Source organism: Chaetodon auriga, chromosome 21 (genome assembly GCF_051107435.1).
Source record: "Chaetodon auriga isolate fChaAug3 chromosome 21, fChaAug3.hap1, whole genome shotgun sequence".
NCBI lineage: Eukaryota > Metazoa > Chordata > Actinopteri > Chaetodontiformes > Chaetodontidae > Chaetodon > Chaetodon auriga.
Genome location: NC_135094.1, coordinates 11,675,234 through 11,694,968, shown reverse-complemented (window position 1 = coordinate 11,694,968; position 19,735 = coordinate 11,675,234). Strand labels below are relative to the sequence as shown.

Below are 19,735 nucleotides of genomic sequence, written 5' to 3'. Positions count from 1 at the left end.
GATGAGCTCAGTGAGCTCCTCTGGTAGCTGAATTTTGCTTAATATTTTAATTCTACGCGAGTATGCTGTTCATCACACGAGCGTTTTAAGGCATTTGGTATTTTATTGCCTTTATTTATTATATATGTGTGTGTGCGTATGCATATATTTTACCACACAGGGGCAGCAAAGCTTCCCATATAAGAAGTTGTATGTCTTCCCTTCTCCTGTTTATACTAATTTGCGGAAATCTGTTTTTAACATCTTCAAAATTATATATGTGACATACATCAGAAAATGCAACCATTTAAGTTTTAATTTGTTGTATATTTTTTTGCAACTGTGCAATAGTACAAACATTATTTATTATCTAAATTGGCAAAAGTGTTTGTATGAACTGTACACATTGTACATAAATTTATGCAACAGCAATTCCACATATGGCGTTGGTAGTTTTTCTTTAAGAATATTTACAATAGTATTTTTATGGGCAGTAGTATTTTTATGGCAATTAGTATTTTTATAATCTGTACATAATGTTCATATCCTTATCTTGACCCTTCTGTGACACTGTTTTTGCTGTTTTGTTTTTTAATACTTGCTGGCTGTAATGACATAATTTTCCCAGCGTGGGATGAATAAAGTTTTATCTTATCTTAATTATTATCAATATGATGGCTTCAGTGGTCCCATGTGACATTAGCCAGCAACATCCTGAAACCAAAGCAGCTAAATCAGTGATTTAATTACGCACATTATTTCCTAAACGAATTTAGGGGATAGAATGCAATGTAGATGCCTAGTGTGGTGTGGTGATTGCAAACATGCTGTAGCTGCACAGACAACATAAGTTAGGAGATACCCTCACGACCCAGGTGGGACTTGAACCCACAATCCCCAGCTCCGGAGGCTGATGCCTTATCCATTAGGCCACTGGGCCACAATTAACCATACAAATCACACTCATTTAACGCACTGGATGTTGATCTATTGTTACAGTCCCAGTGTTCACACTCATGGGCTCACAGACTTTGAATGTATGAGGGCTTTGGGCTTATGCCTTAGGAGGGATATTGGGATTGGGCCTATATACACAGAGGTTGAAGGTTTATTTATTAGTCATTCTACAAACAGGGTTGCACAACACAACGCAAATTGTAGTGCTTTCATTGTGCACAAGAACAATTAATTTTATGGTGGGGTGCAAAGGTTAATTAAAGAAAACAATGGTCAACTATTAGCTGAAAACAATTTGACAGCCTTTTCTCTCTTTGTAACCACATGTGTTTGGTATTGTGAAACATCCACGTTTGAGGAACTAAAAAAATCTAAAATCTAAATGCATTTTATTTGGAGTGGACCAACAGGAAATACCTTCAAAATCATTTCCCTGCTGGCCACTGACTTCCCCATTGAAGCTTTTTTCAGAAAGAGGGTCAACCAAGCACGGTCAATGAATGTCCTGGCCCACACACTCTGTAAGTCACGAATTACGAGGCAATTAACAAAATATACTGTAGCACGCAAGGGGAATGATTTAGACCACAAAGCTTAGCCAAGCTGTTAATCATCCTGCAAGCAGGGTTTTCTCAATCAATGCCGCGTTCCTCAGGGCCCTCATGTCCCACAGTATCAAGGTAGTACCCTCTTTGAACTTAATAGTAGATAGTATGGACATTTAGTTATTTTTATGAATGAAATATTTTCACTCAGTTGCACTTTATAGACAGATAGGACATGATTCTTCCCTGTATTGTAACAATCACTCACGATCAATTTTATGCACAAAGTGTATCAATGCAGGAAATCTGGCAGGTCACTTCATGCCGTGACTTCACCAGTGATCCTCTGTGCCTCCATTCACAGAAACACTGACGACAAGGCCATTCAATCAGACACTGATGAGGCCATGATGTTACAGTTTGAAGAGGAGGAACCAGACACTGGTCAGAGGCAGCACTTTGACACAAAAGAAGACATCTTGAGCGACATTGTGGACGGTGTGGACAACCCTGACCTAAGCTGTGTAGTTTGGATTCAAATGAAGTGACTTGGAATTTAAAAAAAATAACCTAATTGCAATGTGTTTGTCTATGATGACTTAGTATGAGGGCAAATGAAAGACAGAACTTATAATAGCGGTCTGTAACTAAGCATATCATTCTGTTTATTTGTCCCTAAATCTATTCACTATATTACTGTATTTGATCCACAAAAACAGGGATGAACTGAACTGTATCTGAAAGTGTTTTCTGCATTTCTTCACAGCAACAAATCACACACTGTGCTTTCAAATAAGGGCTCCCTATCATAAATCAAATTAGCTTCGATATTAAAGGTCTCTTCCACGTTGCAGTGTGATTACACATCCTCAGGTAGTTATCTTGTCGTTATTGCAGGGCTCATGTCCGCATCTTACTATCTGATCTCAGTCCATGACAAAATTATGGCTGCCCTAATGTGTGGAGGAGAACCAAAGTGCTGCCCCAGGGTGCAGCTGTGTACCTGCACACATGTACACGCATATGCAGCCTTTGACGTCACATGCTACGTAGGACAGCAGTTTTAGATGGTGATATCGTACAAGCTAAAAGCTGATTCTAAAGATTCACTGTTTTGTTAAAAAGTCACATGCAACCAGTGCTACAACTACTTATTTTCACTATGAATCTGTTGATTTTTTTGCCTTGATTGATCAATTGGTCTATAGAATGACAGAAAAACATGAAAAACTAATATTCAATTTGAGAAAAACAAGATTGAAAAGATTTATTGATTATCAGAATTGTTGCTTTTCTGCTGATTGACCAATTAATAGACTAATAACTTCAGCTCTACATCTACTGAAGAATTAATTGGCTTGGTTTTGTAAAGGTGCACAAACTATTTATTTCAAAAAGCAAGTCACAAAAAATCCAGCAATTGAAGTTGAAAGGAATGAATTTACTTAACTCCTGGCTGAATGTTATGTAGCCCACATGTTATGGTTAAGCTGCATGGTTACATTTGGAGGAACACTGTCACACTGCGACCTTTACAGGCATCACTTTAGTCCTGCAGGCGACTTAACACCTGAACACATTTGAGTAAGCGAAGTTCTCCTCGTCTTGGCCTCACACGTGTGATTCATCACTGTTACCTCTCAGCACATGTGCTGGTGGCACATACCTGACATAGTGTGAATTCACATACACTTACAGTATATTTAAAGCTCTCATTCCTTCCTGAATCACTTAGATTTTTTGGTTCTCCTGTCATTGATTTAAGATATTATTTAAAAGGCGACGGTAGGTGCAGTGTCTGTTTGCATTTATAATCGTGGTGTTCTGAGCTGGTTATTATTAAGAAAGGTCCGAATGCTTAAAAACTAAAAGAAGACACTGAGTTTTTTTTACAAGAGCTGATTGTGTCCTGTCTTGTTCCTTGTAATCAAGCTGATTGATGAAAGGCTCATCAAAAAACGCCCACGACAGTTCCGCGTCACTGTCTGACAGGCCTACTTTGAGGTGTTGGGTCTCCCCATGTTCACTAATTTAAAGTTGTCTGCATGTCGTTGACTTCCTGATGGACTGCTCTGCTACGTGACAGAAATGAGGAAAACTCCAAAACCGAGCCTCCTTTCTCAAAGGGATGAGGGGGGGTTTAAAGGATGGGAGGAGGAGAAGAGGAGGAGGGGAGGGGGAGGAGGAGTGAGGTGATGCATTCTGTAGTCTGGGATCACTATGTGTGACTGACGTTCTTGATTCATCATCCAGCAACCACGCGAGCAGCATGGATATATAAGCTGGAGCACACCTGCTCAGCAATAACTGCTTCAGACCTCCGACAACTGACCTCAGCCTGTTACCAAAGTTCAGGGTAAGGAGTTTTTATTCTAACACAGCTGTGCAACGGGTCTAATGGGATCATATGTGTACAACAATAACTTAGAGACATTTATGAGTTTGTAATGGTCATTGCAGTGTGGTTTTTTTTCCTTCTCTTGTACTGTGGATAATGCTCTACTGTGTTTCTATCTGAAACTGCAGTTTTTCTATAATATTCATAAGTACTTTTTTTTAAATGATCTTTCCTGCCTCAAAGATATTTTTAATGTCCAACTGTATCAGTGTCAGCTGAGCTCAAGTGTTGAGTGTGCGAGTGATGCTTTACTGACCAGAGTCCCTCCGTCCTCTGTAGTGCCTTGAGCGCTACCACAGCATGCTGCCTGGAAGAGTGACTGATGTCCGGCACTGCGTCCTGACGAGCCGCTGGCTGCCTGCATCTCTGGCGCTCCTCCTCCTCCTCTCCTTCAGCCTCAGCAGCGCTCACAGCACCACGGTGGAGCACGACTTCCACATTGTTCACAATGTTGACAACAGAAGTAAGGCTTGGTTTTATACAGTTTTTTTTTTAGTAACCCGAAGAATTTGCTGGAGTGGTTTAGGGAGATTTGAGCGGCTGAAAGTTAAGAGGAAAGACAGACAGAATGAAGCATGTTGTCAACAGGCTACGGTTGGAAAAGGCTCTCTGAATCTTAAGGGCTCATTCACTGCATTTAAGTATTAGCTATTTGTTTTAAAGAGAGATGCTCAGCACTTCTTTTTTTCCAGCTCAAAATGAGGAATATCCTCATTCAAAAAAAATTGTGGTACACTGGTGATTCATGTAATCTTGTACATGTATTATGTTGTCAGAATTTACTGTACACAAACAGTATGATTACTGCTGTATTCATTGGTATTATTGTTCCATTTAGTTCCTGAATGCATCAAATCAGAGTAAAGAATCATTTATGTTCACATGGACATAAAGACACATGAGAGGGACTGAAAGCACTGACAGTCCATCAGGAAAACTATATAAAGACTGAAAAAGAACCTGACAGCTAAAGTTTTAAGATGGAGTCTGACAGTATGGACCAGTCTTTTAGGTTTCTTATAAAATCAGAATTCTGTTTTACCTTTTCTTTTTGCACCAATAACAGTTAAAGCATCACAAAATCTGTTTCTGGCAGTAATGTTGCTTTGTTATCACAATAAGCATCGTCACTACCACTGATGTACTTGTCTGGCATCCAGGTCCAGAGATAGACCCATTCTGGTACGTGGGGCGTGGGGTGAGACCCATCGGGCGCTTCGGGAAGAGGCACAGCAGTGTGGAGGCTCTGGGCAGCGGGGGGATGCAGCCTGTCGTCAGGACGTTGGCGCTGCTACTCAACAGCCTCAGAAACAAGGAGAACCTCGGGAACGTGCTCGATGAGGAGGACAGGGATTGGCTACCGTGACAGCGTGTCCTCCTCCCTTTATCCACAAACTCCGAGTGTCTTCATTTTTTTTTAATCTTGATTGAGGTTATACACTCTTTGCTCTAGCTTTTAATTGTATTTCTCTCTGGTGTCTGTTATGAGGCCTGGTTGGTGGGATCCTTGATGAAATAACTCTCCAAATGTATCTGTATATAAAAATGCATTCTATATTGATTAATAAACCAGGATGTTGTGATTATGTCTGGTTTCACTTAATCTGCAGCCTTCCTGTACTTGCAGGCGCACAACAACCTCCTTCTTTGAAAACAGAAAGTTTTAAGTTTGCAAATTTTATTCATTTCATAATACATTTTTTTTTCTCAGAGTACTGTGGCACATAGAGAATTTGTATTTTTTGCTTGTTAATATTTTCCCCAACATGTCATATGGATCGCAACAAACAATTGCACATAAAAGTGAATGGCCCGCCTGTGGAGCTGCGCACAGGGAACCTCATTGTAGTCATTCACACTGGATTTAAACAGGAACAGAAGTAGGATTTGTTTTTAGCTCTGTGTGAATCATTATTTCTGAGTATCTGGGACACAGTTATAGTAGTACATTAGACTCCCTGTGTGAATCCAGCCCTACAAGTCATGACAATTAAACACAGCCTCTTGCACACAACACTGAAAGATTGATCAACTATGATTGGGCAATACACACATTATTCTATATCATATCCATCGTTTCACACATATACATATATTAACAAATTCTGTGATGATACAATATTATTATTATTTTTTTACATTAGAAAAATACAGGACAATGATGATTGGACCCTTGTGGCTGTGCTTCTCATGGGAAATTTTTACATCAATTTCGATAAAACCAGAAACATGCTTTTACACATCAACACCTCTGGAGAACAAGATTGACAAAAGTACAGGATCAGTGTGCAAAAACCAGAGATGTGAAGGGCTGGGATGAAAAGGTCACTAACAGAAGGGGCAGAGCAATCACACAGAAGATCATCACACCTTTCAGTCCAAGCAGTCCATCTGGAAATCCAACTCTGCTCCGATGGATGCATGGCCAGCTGAGATTCTGACTAATGTAAGTGGTCAGAGAGTAAAGAAAAACAACCCAAAAATGAAAGGCAGTATTCTCAAATCGAGTGTTTAAGGAGTACAAATACAGCATGAATCGTACTAGCCGCTCCAAAAACGCCTGCTGTCACCCCTGTTTTTTGTAACATTTACCATCGTCATTACCGGCAGAATATCAAATGGTAAATGCAGGCGTACACTGAAAGCACTTTGAGTCACCACACGTGAGAGTCTGATAGGACTGGCTGAGGAGGGCTCCTTTGAGGAGAGAATAAAGCCTTCGATTTGCAATAGTACGTATTTCAGTGGTATTGCATAAAAACGTTCAGCAAAGTACAAAAATAAATTGCTTGTAACAAAATCATGGTTTTATGGCATTTGTTATATAGCCCATCAGACTTCATTATGTAAAAATCTTTACAAGATCTTCTGAATGCAACAGAAAAGTTCAGACATGACCCAGTGAAGGGGAAACATGAAAATACCTTGGTGTTCAAATTAAAGGCCACAACGTTTGAAAGTAAACGAAGAAGATGACAGAGAGGAGGAAGAAATGGCTTTGGGTTGAAGAATACTGCACGAGGGAAGGCTGTCAGATCAAACCTCAGCGTCAGACTTGTGTTGGGCTGACTTTGTCTGACATTCAGACATTATTCAAACCTTGTTTTGACTCATTTCAATGTGAAAGCCAACAGCTTCCACATTAAGGCTGCAGTGAGTGTGTCTACTGAGCAGTTATTTTCAGCATTTGCTATTCTAAATAATTAGGAGAGCACTTCCCTGTTAAATCGTTATAGTTGGCATTTATTTATGAGGAGAATTGGACGCTTTTATCACTTTCTTGCTGAGAATTAGATGCCAAAATTGGTTCCACTCTTGTGTCTGTATGGTAAATATGAAGCAGTCAGCCAGCTTAGCTTAGCTTAGTTTACAGACTGAAATTAGAGGGAAACTCGCTAACAGGCTACATATTTACCATACAGAAATGAGAGTGATATTGAGCTCTTTGCAAAAAAAGTCCCAAAACATCAAACCATTCTTTGAACTACTTATGGATTGTTTACAAAAAATGACATATTTCTCAAGTGTGCTTTGTGTTCTATCATTGCCATTTAGCAACTTTAGTGGCAGGAAGAGGGGACCTGGTCCTGATTCTTTGCACTTCTAAACACTATTTCCTGGTTAGTGCTTGGATTTAAAACAAACAAACAAAAAAAGGTTAAAATGCCGCAGGTATTACAATCGTTCCCCAGATGAGGATTACCATCTGATAGCTGAATGTGTGTGAAAAAGGACAATCATCCAAAAAAGCTTGGGAGGGGCTTACAGTATGATAAGATTCCTCATGACTCTTCATTTGGTGAGAAAGAAGATGCAGTAGAAAACACGGCTCAGCCTCTTTTTGGGACACTGAATCACAGAAAGTTTCACATGATTTTTCCACGTCGTCATTGTACAGTAAATCACAATACTCTTGCAAACAGATAGAAAAAGGAAATGGAGTCATTTATCTGTACAGATATTCTTTTTCAGTTGGGTCATGAGGAGTGTTTGCAGATTTTTAAGGCAGAGACCCCGAGTCATCCTTGCTTTGATGTTATGTGCGCAGTGAGGAGGAGAAAACAGAGGTGGAAAAGAGGAAAGAGCCAGTCATGTCTTATGCGAGACGTTTGACCGACGCGGTACCGTGCCTGGCTGGGTCACACGGGGCAGGTGTTGGCCCCTGCTTGGCCTGGAGCTGGAGGCGGACACTGGGTCAAGGCACTGGATGAGAGGGCCCCCCGTCCCTGGGGCTCTGAAGTGGCCCTGAGGGACCTGTTGTGCTGCTGAGTGTCACTACGGCCGAAATACGTTCACCTGCTGCTCGGGCTCCAACTTTTCTGAAATGAAAAAAAAAAAAAAACAAGCATGAAGCAAAGCAGCATTTTAAAATTTCCTGCAAAAAGCCTGGGTTGTCCAGAAGAAAAGAAACTACCAATAACATGTGATTGAGATGACAGCTGACTCCCAGTCACAGATTTACAGCATGCTGTCTGATGGACTGATAAAAAAAGACACTAAGCTAGAATCAATGATATGATTACATGTCTTGGTCACTGATTTTTTCCCATTGTCCTGCCTGCTGTCTGTCTTTGGAGCTGTGCTCAAAAAGCCACCCTGAATCAGAGCTATTGTGTGGATGCTGGTGAAGAAAAAAAAAAGAGACAAACACGAACATAAAGAAAGCCCCAACAGAAAAAGGCCATTCACTGACATGAAAAGGAACAGACTTCTTGTTGGTTGATAAAACGAGCCTTATCCTCCTGTACTGTGCGTGTTTCCATTTGGCTGCTTTACATCTAATGGAGCTTTTCAGTTACTTAGTCCCTTTCGAGCAGATGTATTCATTTTTACATCCATTCAGCGGCCAATCTCTTCTTTTAGGACAAAGCGCAAAATGTGTGATGTTAACTAAAGGTGAATGAAAGTGTCCCCTCGCCTGTGCCTCTCCCCCCATCACTAGCTGTCTTTGTTTCACACACACACACACATGCACAGAGTATGTGTATGCAAGGCTGTTAAGCAGTCTTTGTGGTTGGGAGAGTATGACATGAACCGTGTAAGTCAGCGCAGGTTAGCAGACTCACTTTACTTTTGCTTAACCTGTTGGTGACTGATATAAGTAGGGGGATGTACAGCGGATTGAACATCACGGCAGCAAACTTATTCAACAGTTTTGGATCAGTTTGGATTTAGTCGGCTTTTGAAGATTGAAATAAGTCAGTATTTCTCTCTGTTTCAGGACATATCAATATCAGGATTGAAATGATTGTTGTGTTTTTTCACCATGACAGAAAACAATCTCCATCACTGTAGTTTTTTCCTATGTAACTGAGGATATGTGGGATATATCTTAAGAAAATTATTTTTCATGTTTGGGATGTTGGAGATCATGTATCTCTTGAAGTGGTTGATATGAAAGTAATTTTGCAGCACCAACCTTTCAGTGGAGGGGCTGGAAGCTTCCTCCTTTGATGGCGTGATGAGTCCAGGGTTTGAGGCTGTAATCAGAGTATTCGTATATATACGCGTTATACACAGTAAACACTAAATCATCCTAACTTATAGCTGCTATATGTGCTCATTTTCTCATTATCATATCAGACAACTTTAATTACTTAAGAAGTAAGTTACAGTATTCGCACATCCGCAAAACCTAGATTGAATTATTATTATACTACAGGTTCTCTCTCTCAGGCTCATTACTAAACATATAAGAGAGTATATATATACGTGTATATTACCTTCGCCTTTGGCTTGTACTTGGAGAAGCGATTGCAAACAGCCACATTCAACCCAGCTGTTTTCAGAGCTGATATCCTGGCCTCAATGTTTGACACCTTAAAAGAAGAAACATACATCATTTAAAAACAACATTCAATCCTTGTCAGAAACTAATTACTCCTCACTGATCATTGAGCTGGAAGCTGGGATTTAGGAGGCTGTTTGCAGTACCTGCAGTTCAGACTGCTGGACCTGAGCGGCTGCTGTAGCCACCTGGTCCTCCAGGAAGGCCAGCTCTGTGTCTGTGGTGCCACTGCTAATACTACGAGCACACTGCTCCAGGTCCCCCAGCGCTCCCTCAAGCCCGTACACAGCACCAGCAGCCAGGTACACCTGCACAGAGAAGAAGAGCAACACATTTAGCTCCCAATACAAGAGAACATACTTATTTTATTCATTATTGGGTGGAAATCCACAGGGGGGTAAAGCTATCTGGCTAACTCGCCCTTTAGCTTACATTCTCCTCCATCTTGGTCAGCCTCTGGTCCAGCCTGCGGGTCTCGGAGCTGCTGGAGATGGGAGAAGCACTCATGGACTCAGAAGGGGTGTAGCTGTCACCTCCTGCCTCGCCGATCAGCTCCTCAGTGGCGTTCAAAACCTTCAGCACCTCTGTGGTGATGCTGCAGAGGGAGGCCGCCGAGTACTTCTGCTTCATTTGAAGAACACAGACACACACACACACACACACACACACACACACACACACACACACAGAGTACAGAAGAGAGTAATATACATGATACATCTTGAAAGGCTTAATGTTAACAGCTGAAGGAGAAAAAAACATATTAATGTTTCATGTTTAAAAGTGAAGTAGCCACAAAAATTACGGAAACCTTTTAAGAGAAGTTGGGAGCAAATGGATTTCATGCATTTCTTTATACAACATCTGTAATCATCACATTAAAGACAAAACAAGGGCATCATGTAGCATAATGACATAAGATCACCACAGTTGTAGGACATTAGAAAATCATTAGGGTGGGAAAAAACACAATAAAATATACTACTTGAGAATGAAGGGGAGAACATAAACTGAATGCGACTCTGCCTAAAAGGTTTGTGTTTCTATTATGTGTTTCTAAGCTGCACGGTTCTGTCAAAGAACATTGTGCAGGTGGCACATACGCACATATTTGTCACTCTTTGTCTGCTGCCTAATCAGCTGTTCTGTGAACATTCATGTCCGCACATGCTTGAGCAGAGGATCAGAAGGTTGAGAACAAAGACCTGGAGGTGAGAAATGCAGTAGTGAGGCGGGAGGAGAAGAAGGAGGAGGAGGTAAGGAAGTGAAAAAGGTCTCAAGACAAAGCCGGCGGAGCGGAGGAGTGACTGATCTTTTATTTTTTAGGCTTTGATCAGTTAAAAGATGCTGCCTTGAATGGAATAACTCATATTACTGTGCAGCCTGTTTCAAAAAGTGGGCTGCAGGATATCTATTACGGCGTTTGGGTGTGCAGCTAGAAAATCAGGAATTCAATTAGCCAAACATTTGCAAACAAGGACCAATTTCAAATTAAAACTCACATCCAAGAGTATAAGTCCATTACCTAACATGCTGATGAAAAAAACATATCTTTTGACCTTTTCAGTTTAAAAACTGGTGCATGAAAATAGAGCTAAAAAGGCTCAGCCCATTAATTGTGGAATGAACGGACAAATCAGTTGGTGGAGCTCTGTCTCTACCATATGAAGATGCCTTAGACAGACCGATGAATAAACATGTTAGTCACTGGGTTTACTGCCAGTCATTGTCGCGATTGACTGGAGCAGCTTGTTCATCCAAATCCAAGCTTGTTTCCAAATTCAGGCTGTCTGGGACAAGTAATTATGGTGAAGATGCACAATAAAGAAAGCTGCCATTTTTTTCCTGAATAGATGAAAACACTAAGCAAGAGGAGGAAAGGGTGGTGAAGAGAGACAGATGTAATTCAATAATGAATGAATCACTGGCTGAAGCTTTGATCAGTGGGATCGGAGGCGTATTGATCCCTCTTCTCAGTCAGACTGACAGTCTGAAAGGCAGAGCTTTAGGTGATGACACAGGACCAAACCTCTTATCTTTCTTAAAAAAATCACCATTCAGTGATCTCAAAAAGGAGGACAAGCAGAGCCGGACGGTCTCAGATATTGACTTGGGTTGATCGATGGAGAAATGGATGCTGAGCGAGAGCCTGACGTTCTCATCCACTCCAAAGAACCGGGCCATCACCACACAGATCAAACAGTCTGACACATACACGTCTCACTGCTGTTGACACTGAAAGATTAATTCAGCATGTATTGAAAAATCTAGTTTGGTTTCACATGAAGATGGAAATATAATGTCAGTAAGGAAAACACGAGTCGCTGGACTTCAGGTGGATTTCTGTGGTTGAGTGATGAAATCATGTTAGCTAACAGCAGCTGCAGGTTTAGAAACAGTCTGACAGGGACACAGATTCAAAGACACATTTGTGAGGAAAAACATGTCAAATTTAAGGTCCTGGTTCTTCAAATATTCTAATATGACATAATATTAACATTAAAGCCGCTCAGGTTGATCAATTCTATTCCTTGCAGATGTGTTATGGCATTTTGTGCTATGGGACAGTAAAAATGACTGTGTCCAAATTCACGTGCATTGCTTACTCATTCACTACTTTCTACTATAATACCATAGTGAGCAGTAAATTGAGATCTCACTCATCATACTGATGAATCTTTGTTATTTAGCATCATCAGTGACCATTTATAAGACACCAAATAATAGAAAGTCCTTTAAAATTCGATGCTAATACAAAATAAAGACTAAAAAGGCACAAATAACACGGTCACCGTCACGTTTTCTCTTATTCGCATCAAACTGAGCCGTCCTGCAGGTTTCAAAGGGATCTGTGAAAACCAACAGAAATAGACCTCGCTAGTACATGTGTCATTCACATTGTAAGAGACAAGCATTACTCACAGGAGCCCTTATAATGAGTCTGGCTAATGACCAACATCGACCCACACGCCTCAGATAGCTCATAAGTGCATGTCCAAGTGTGTGTGTGTGTGTGTGTTTGTGTGTCTATCTATCTGACTCTCTGTGGGTTTTGACTTGTCAATACGATCATGAATGGAGTAGATTTATATGCGAAAATATCAATACTGGAATATTGCTTTTAACCTCATGGATCATCAATTTTATATATAAAATGTGGATCAGGACCAAACTGTAGCTGTGCCAAAGGCTATAATACATACTAAAAGCATTTAGTATTATATGCACTTTTTCAAACTACATATGCTTTTATAGTTACTAAACAAGGAACCACTGTACTTTACCATTATACTTACATGAACTAATGTAACATGTGCACCAGCAGACATCATTCAAGCTGTAACTTTGGAAAGAAAAAAGCTAACAGATTCTTTATTTCCCTCACGTGGTGCATTGCTGGATAATTGTGTGCATCAGAGGCCCACTACAGCTAAATCGAGCTGATTTTGGATGCACACTGACGTTTATGGTTCATTTTGTCCCCTTTCTAGTGTGATGTAGTGTATGTACTATGACACTAAGACACAGCTCATGTGTTTGACTGACAGAAGTATAACAGGATACAATCTGTGCACAATGCAGCAGTATTTAGCACATATGTTGTTGAAGTTGATTTTGGGAGTTGCTGTGCTTTCTTTTTCAAGGGACTTGTGCTCCATTCTGACCTTTTGAGGTTTTTATCAATGGAAAAATTATATTCCTTCTGCGACTGATGTCTTCCAGTATGAATCTTAAAATCCACAAAACAATGCACGGGCTTAAACAGAAGAGCTTGCTGCTTTATTTTGAGAGGCTAACAACAAAAATGTTTCCACTGTATGTGGTGCACTGCAAACACTTGTGCAGATGTGTGTGTGTGTGTGTGTGTGTGTGTGTGTGCATGGTAAAATGGAGGTTTAACTAGAGAGTCCTCAAGTCTGGCATCCTGTACAAGATCACAGAGTTCCTTTGCTTTCTAGCTGATATCTCACCTGCTGTAAGAGAGAGGAGAGCAACTGAAGCCTCTGCTGTTGCTCCAAGTCATTCTGTCCCTCCTGACAGACAGACAGACAGACAGACAGACACACACACACACATACACACACATTTACAAAGAAACACACAGACCAGCCAAAAAAGAAGAAGGGAAGCACAGAGAAAGAGGGAAAACAGGATGAGGGACAGAAGACATCACATAAATACAAGGATAAGCAAGGACAGTGAGAGGATGAAGAGTTATTGAGGGTGAAATAATAAATAAATAAAAGCTAATGCATCGAAAGGCAGATGGACAGATGGGACTTCGTTAGCAGGACAGGGACAAAAGCACAAAGTGAGTGGTGGAATCAAATCTACTGTACTTTCTTCTAATCTCCTTACCTGGTTGTCTGACAGCACCCCCTCCTGGGAAGAAGGTGTAATAGCAGGTGAACTTGCACTGGATCCACTCCTCCTTACTCCTCCTTTCTGCTCTGCTTCCTTCACCACATCTCTTTTATGTTGTCTCTTACTTTGTCTGTTCATCTCTCTTTTATCTCCTCTCCTCTGCTCCTGGTTTTCCTTCAAACTTTCCACTCTTTTCTCTAACCTCCTCTCCCGAACTCTTCCTTCCTCTCTCACTGACTGACTCTTCATTAGTCTCTCACTTCTTTTCATCTCTTGTCCATTCACTCGTTCAATGATTTCACTTGCTCTGTCTCTTTCCTTAATACTGGTCCTGTCTCTAAATCTGTCAGCTGCTCTCAGCCTTTCTCTTTCTGTGTCCTTTGGTCCGGTTTTCTCTGTCTGTCTGTCACTTTCTTTTTCCGTCTGTTTGTCCGCGGGCCGCTTCGTGCACTCCTCTTCAGATGAGCTGCTGTCTTTGCTGTTGGCACGGCTGGCCAGCTGGCTGAGTCTGGATCGTATCTCCTCTTCCAGGGGCTCTCCAGGCCCTGGGCTGCTGGGCAAGTGCTGGGACCCCGGGGCCAGAGAGTGGGGGTGTGGAGGGCTGGGGGCTGCTGAATTTGGGGCCACTGTGTCCAGTTCCTCTGGCTCGGGTGTCATGGCATCTAAGTTGAAGGCGTCTGGTGCAGCTGTAGCCACTGGTGTACTGTCAGGTACTGACTGTTCCTCACTTAAACCCCTCTTCAGAAGGGCATTGAGTAGAAAACCACTGTTCTCCTGGAGTGAGGAGACAAACCGAACCACATTATCAAACGCAGAACTGTAATTTGCTGCATCATGATGGGGAAAAAATATTTTACAACCACTTGATTTGTCACTGGTCCAATTTCAAGAATCTATTAGAAAAAAAACTTGCTAGTATATCTGCAGGTGTAATATTTTACCTGTACTAATGGGTAGATGGACTGTGAGTGGCTCTGGCCTCCAGGCCTGCCCTGCTCTGTTGAAGACTCTCTCTTGCTTTTCCTGCGTCGTCGCGATCTTCTGACCGGGTCACTCTGCCTCTCCTCTGCCTCGCTGCTGTCCCCCATCACCTGCGAACAGAGGTGGAAAACAGCTACATGTATTTACTTAAGTGCAGCTTTAGGTACTTCTACTTCACAACATTTCAGTGGGAAATGTTATACGTTTTACTCCACATTTACATTTATCTAACAGTCATAGTTCAGTCATTGTACTTAATACAACTTCTGTCCAACCTATTAGATAATTAAAACACATTTTCAGTGTAAATTCTTCACCTCTAATAACATAAAACACAATATTTCCATTAGATTCGCACAGAATTACATAATGTAAAGAGAAATCACCTTCGGGTTAAAGTTCACATCCAGTGTCTCTGAGTGGAGCGGATATGGAGAGAAGTTCTGGTGAAGGTGTTGGTGGCAGAGTGGCTGGTGATGAGGGTGCAGGTGTGTGTCCGGCGGTCCTTTCTTCCTCAGCAGGTTGTGAGGCGGCTTGCGAGGACACGCTGACAGCACAGACGAGGCCTCTGAGTCAGAGTTGAGAGTCTCTGTGTTGGTGTACTGGCCAGATGACGGTGATGTGATGGGAAGGTGCTGGGTGTACGTCCACTCCGGGTCGTGCTGCGAGTCCGTGTAGTAAGTCTCATCAGACAGTTTGCGCCGGAACTGTCGCAGCGCTGCACCCCATCCGCCTTCGTCGTTCTCCTCTGAGTCGGATCCCATCTCGTCGTACGCCGAGACGACGCCGGACTCTTTTTCCAACACACTGAACACCAGGCTCTTCCTCTTGGTTAGCAGGCTGGGTCGAGACAGCTGTGAGCTGTGCAGAGCGATCCAGTTACCGTCTGGACTCTGGAGCACTGAGGATGCACCTGGAAGAATGTGAACAGACAGCAGGAAGTTTAGAAAAACAAACTCTGAACTCCACCTGTACTTTTTGGGAGGATGTCTGACCCAGTGCTTACTTTAACAGCAATATTGACAAAACAACGACTTCTTAATAGTTTTTACCATCATAAATTACCTTCATCATGGACTTGTGAGTCTGAAATTAAGTTAAACTGAACTAAGCTGAGTGGTCATCAATACTGGGCTCAGGAAGAATCAGCATTAAACCTGTTTACTAATTGACGTTAAACAGAGTATGTGAGTGTGATCTTTACTGGAGTTGTCCAGGCGGTCGACACTCTTCCAGCTGGGTAGAGACGTGGCCTTGCCCTCCCTCTTCAGAGAAGCGTAATCTTGCAAGCCACCTCCCGCCCCGGCGCCCTCCTCCTCTGGACCCTTTTCTGGGGAGTCGTCACTGGTGAGGGAGAACGCCGACCGCGAGCGCTGCAAGCACACACATTAAAACACATGACAGCTCTGGAGGTTTTAAAGCCAAACACTGAACTGAACTTAATTTAGCTTTTGTTCACTTGAGACTGAGCAGGCCCTTCAGACAGACTTTCAGTCAAACGAGCTCCAGACGAGATTATTACTGCTTGGACAGAGGCAGTGGCACTGTGGCCAGGAACAGTCACACGTAATATCCACATATAGTAATTACATAATATAAAGGAGAGCACTTGGTCCATCTGGTTTGTCTACTTTTTGTCTGGCAGAAATCTGGACAACTGTAAGTCAACATTTTCATCAGCAGAGGGAGCTAGAAAACAACTAAATAACTGGCCAGACAGAGGCAAAGGCTGTGTGTGTGCATGTGTGCATACAGACGCATAACTGACACTGTGGGGACATATATCTCTACAATTAAGACATGTTGCCAGTCCTCACATTGACAAGGAACTACTTTAAGGCTTAGGAAAAGATTTTCTGGTTAGATGAGGGTTGGATTAAACAGTGTAGTCATGCTTGTGCGCTTACATTTTTTTTGTATTTTGTATGTCACCAGGGTGTACCTTTAGAGGCTGCTCCACTGAGTGAAAGCTGCAATGTGAGGCAGATTTAAAACTCATACAACAGTCGTATTGGTGAACACTGTAGCTATATGCTAAAGTATAGACTGAGCTGTAGGGCACAAAAGAATTTGAGAAAAAAAAAGAGTAATTCTTACAATGGGTGGGATGCCCCATTAAGATTACCCTAGGGATCAGTGTTAAGGCAGCACATTTGCATGCACTGTGTCTTGGTGAATGTGTTTGCAGAGAGCTGATAAACACAGCCCTTCCCACAGTGGGCCGAGCAGTTGAGGAGGATCCCTTCGTATTTCAAAGGACTTTGATCTTCCCTGAGTGAAACAGCGGGAAACAGAACGGTGAGGCCCAGGGAGCGCAGCTTTGATGCTTCGCTCACACGCGGGACGATGACAAATCTCCTCGAGTCCCTGCTGACTAGCAGCGTGAACTGCTGCCAGGTGTGTGTGCATTGCCGATTTTGTGTATACGTGTTCATGTGTGCACTATATATCCATATGTATATGTGCAACCTACGTGGGCTTTTCTACAACCTGGAACATTTAGACAAACAATGCTTAGTAAACTTTTCCTCTGGCCCACTCAGGTATCAAACAGAATTAGTTCACACATGGTTCACACTTCAAATAGTGGGATAAAAAAGCCAATAGCAATGTACCTGTGGGTATATTTTGTTGCTTGGTGGTCTACTTTCCCTTTATCCCAAGGACAATGGTGAAACATACAGCAGAGAGTGGCAAAAATCCACTTTTTAGCTTGGGTCCAGAACAGCATCAAAATACACATCATGCGGATGTTTGGAGAGTATCTTAATCCTGTGAATATAACAACTTACACAAAGATTCAATTTCAAGTCATTCAGACCCCTCACCGCTGTCTTTCAATGCAACCACTTCAAGATTTACAGTCAAAGAGAGAGACCTAAATGGGACCACACTGTCACCACATATGTAGCTGGTGCTACTGAAAAGTGTCTTTCTGCCAAACACAACATTCCTGTGTTCTTAAATCTGGCAAACATACAGAGACAATGGCTGTTCCACCCAGAGGAACACACACAAAAATGCAGACGGAGGATCATTATAACGTGCTGTGAAATGAAGTGAGAAATGTACGAGTTGTATACTGGAAAAACCAAACCACCCTTCTCTAAACACATGGTGCACAACAGAGGAGCAAATCCTTCTGGTCAAGGCTCGGTTTTGACTTCACCAAATATGGTTGGCATTTTGCGAGTTTTAGCAGTTTGCATGGAGGCAGAGACTGACCCAGAGGGAGTAGGAGGTCTTGATGGGGTCCTGTGGTCCTTGTGAGGAAGCCTGAGGCTGAGACGGAGAGGGGAGTTCACTGGACTGGATCAGGGACTGAGGCTGGGGCCAGACAAAGTCATACTCTGTCTGCATCTCTGAACGTTTCCGCCTCTGGATGATCTGAGAAGGAGGGTATGAAGTAGGAGAAAGTGCAAGAAGAGTAAATGACAGAGCTGCCATGGAAGAATATGGCGAGCTTTATTTAAATAACAAATTATTCTAATAATTGCAAATTGGGAAAATAAAAACGCAATCCCTTAACAGCATTTTACGTTTACACTCAGGCATGAATAATTTGTCATGATGAAACTTTAAAACCAATAATCCAGTTTACATTTGCATTTTCATGTAATATTATGCATCTTCAAAGTGGAGATAAAGAAATACATTCTTTATTTCACCTTCAAAGACTTGATGGCCAACAAATGTTAATTAAAACTGCAAAGCAATCAAACAACTGCAAACTTTGTCTCCACTCGCTACATGTATGCAAATTACAAGACATGATTAAAACCAAGGTGGCTGTCATTTGAATCTTAATAACAACCAAGATCTATTCAAAGACTTAGCATAATCCAATTTCTAAAGAGGAAAACAAACTTCTTTAACTTTATTTTATTACTAGAATTTGGTGGTTTTATGATCCAGTTCTATGTTGTGCATCTGTTCTATGTTCAGTCTATGTTTCTCTTATGTGAAGCACTTGGCGCATGTGATTTCTTTAAGGTAAAGCACTTGAAGCAGCATTCCTTGTATGAAAGGTGCTATACAAATAAGGTTTATTATTATTATCATCTCTCTATCAAAATGAAATATCAAACCAAATGCATTTGTTTAACATTATAGTCTGTCAGTCAAAGTCTGACAGTGAAGACAGAGGTGGGACCTTGTTTGATGGATTGCATTTCCATTTGAATGAGGTTAACTACCCTCAACGCGTCCACGCAACAAGGCGAAAGCAAACATGCAAAAAATAAACCGCTCTCTCTTTCAACCTACTTTTTGTACAATGGCTGTGGCAAGTTCCTCTATGAGCTCCTCTTTGTGGTCCCGCAGATACCGAGCCTCATTCTGCTTCTCCTGCACACGCACACGCACGCACACATATATTCAGTTCAAAGCCACTGTGAATTACCAAGAGAAGGTCTGTGCAGATGTCTTAGCCAAAAACCACAACTGCATCCTGCTGATACTGAGACCAGGAGGGAGGCAAGGGGAGAGGAGAGAGGTAAGAGGCCATGACAGGGGAAGCAGGCAGAGAAAAGAGGGGAGTAAAGAGCAAATGGAAAAGAGGGAGAAGAGGAACAGAGGGATGCCTCACCAAGCTGTCGCTGAACTCCTCTGCCTTGGCGATGGCCTCCTCTATCGCCTCCTCAGCCACACGCAGGGCGACTGTGAGCGTCTCTGCCATACTGTGTCCTAATATCACACATATAAACATGAACTATTACTCCT

The 19,735-nt window shown here is 41.9% G+C and overlaps 2 protein-coding genes and 1 non-coding gene across 5 annotated transcripts in view; 1 reads left to right on the top strand and 2 right to left on the bottom strand.

Annotated features, from left to right (window-relative positions):
- Positions 1 to 846: 846 nt before the first annotated feature.
- trnar-ccg (transfer RNA arginine (anticodon CCG)) lies at positions 847 to 919 on the bottom strand. The gene has a single exon. It is a non-coding gene; the product is annotated as a tRNA-Arg (tRNA).
- Positions 920 to 3,742: 2,823 nt separating this feature from the next.
- prlh2 (prolactin releasing hormone 2) lies at positions 3,743 to 5,337 on the top strand. The gene is made up of 3 exons (XM_076761630.1): positions 3,743 to 3,837; positions 4,159 to 4,342; positions 5,040 to 5,337. Exons 2-3 carry the CDS (start codon positions 4,180 to 4,182, stop codon positions 5,243 to 5,245), a joined length of 369 nt encoding a protein of 122 aa, XP_076617745.1. The 5' UTR covers positions 3,743 to 3,837; positions 4,159 to 4,179; the 3' UTR covers positions 5,246 to 5,337.
- Positions 5,338 to 5,540: 203 nt separating this feature from the next.
- myripb (myosin VIIA and Rab interacting protein b) overlaps positions 5,541 to 19,735 on the bottom strand; it is a 103,956-nt gene continuing 89,761 nt past the window's right edge. The window contains exons 6-18 of one of the 3 annotated variants that reach the window (XM_076761627.1): positions 19,602 to 19,699; positions 19,280 to 19,360; positions 18,239 to 18,400; positions 16,218 to 16,386; positions 15,400 to 15,926; positions 14,974 to 15,123; positions 14,027 to 14,806; positions 13,639 to 13,701; positions 10,100 to 10,288; positions 9,814 to 9,975; positions 9,603 to 9,698; positions 9,299 to 9,359; positions 5,541 to 8,198 (exon numbers count right to left, since the gene is read on the bottom strand). In XM_076761627.1, the coding sequence (XP_076617742.1) occupies positions 8,155 to 8,198; positions 9,299 to 9,359; positions 9,603 to 9,698; positions 9,814 to 9,975; positions 10,100 to 10,288; positions 13,639 to 13,701; positions 14,027 to 14,806; positions 14,974 to 15,123; positions 15,400 to 15,926; positions 16,218 to 16,386; positions 18,239 to 18,400; positions 19,280 to 19,360; positions 19,602 to 19,699 (2,582 nt within the window). In that variant the 3' untranslated portion in view covers positions 5,541 to 8,154. Of the gene's footprint in view, positions 8,199 to 9,298; positions 9,360 to 9,602; positions 9,699 to 9,813; positions 9,976 to 10,099; positions 10,292 to 13,638; positions 13,702 to 14,026; positions 14,807 to 14,973; positions 15,124 to 15,399; positions 15,927 to 16,217; positions 16,387 to 18,238; positions 18,401 to 19,279; positions 19,361 to 19,601; positions 19,700 to 19,735 lie in introns of all 3 variants that reach the window. The other 2 variants (XM_076761628.1, XM_076761629.1) reach the window with 2 other exon arrangements.

Coding starts and splice junctions, on each gene's coding strand:
- prlh2 (XM_076761630.1), top strand. CDS start 4,180: ATGCTGCCTGGAAGAGTGACTGATGTCCGGCACTGCGTCCTGACGAGC. Junction 4,343..5,039: donor TCACAATGTTGACAACAGAA/GTAAGGCTTGGT, acceptor TCTGGCATCCAG/GTCCAGAGATAGACCCATTC.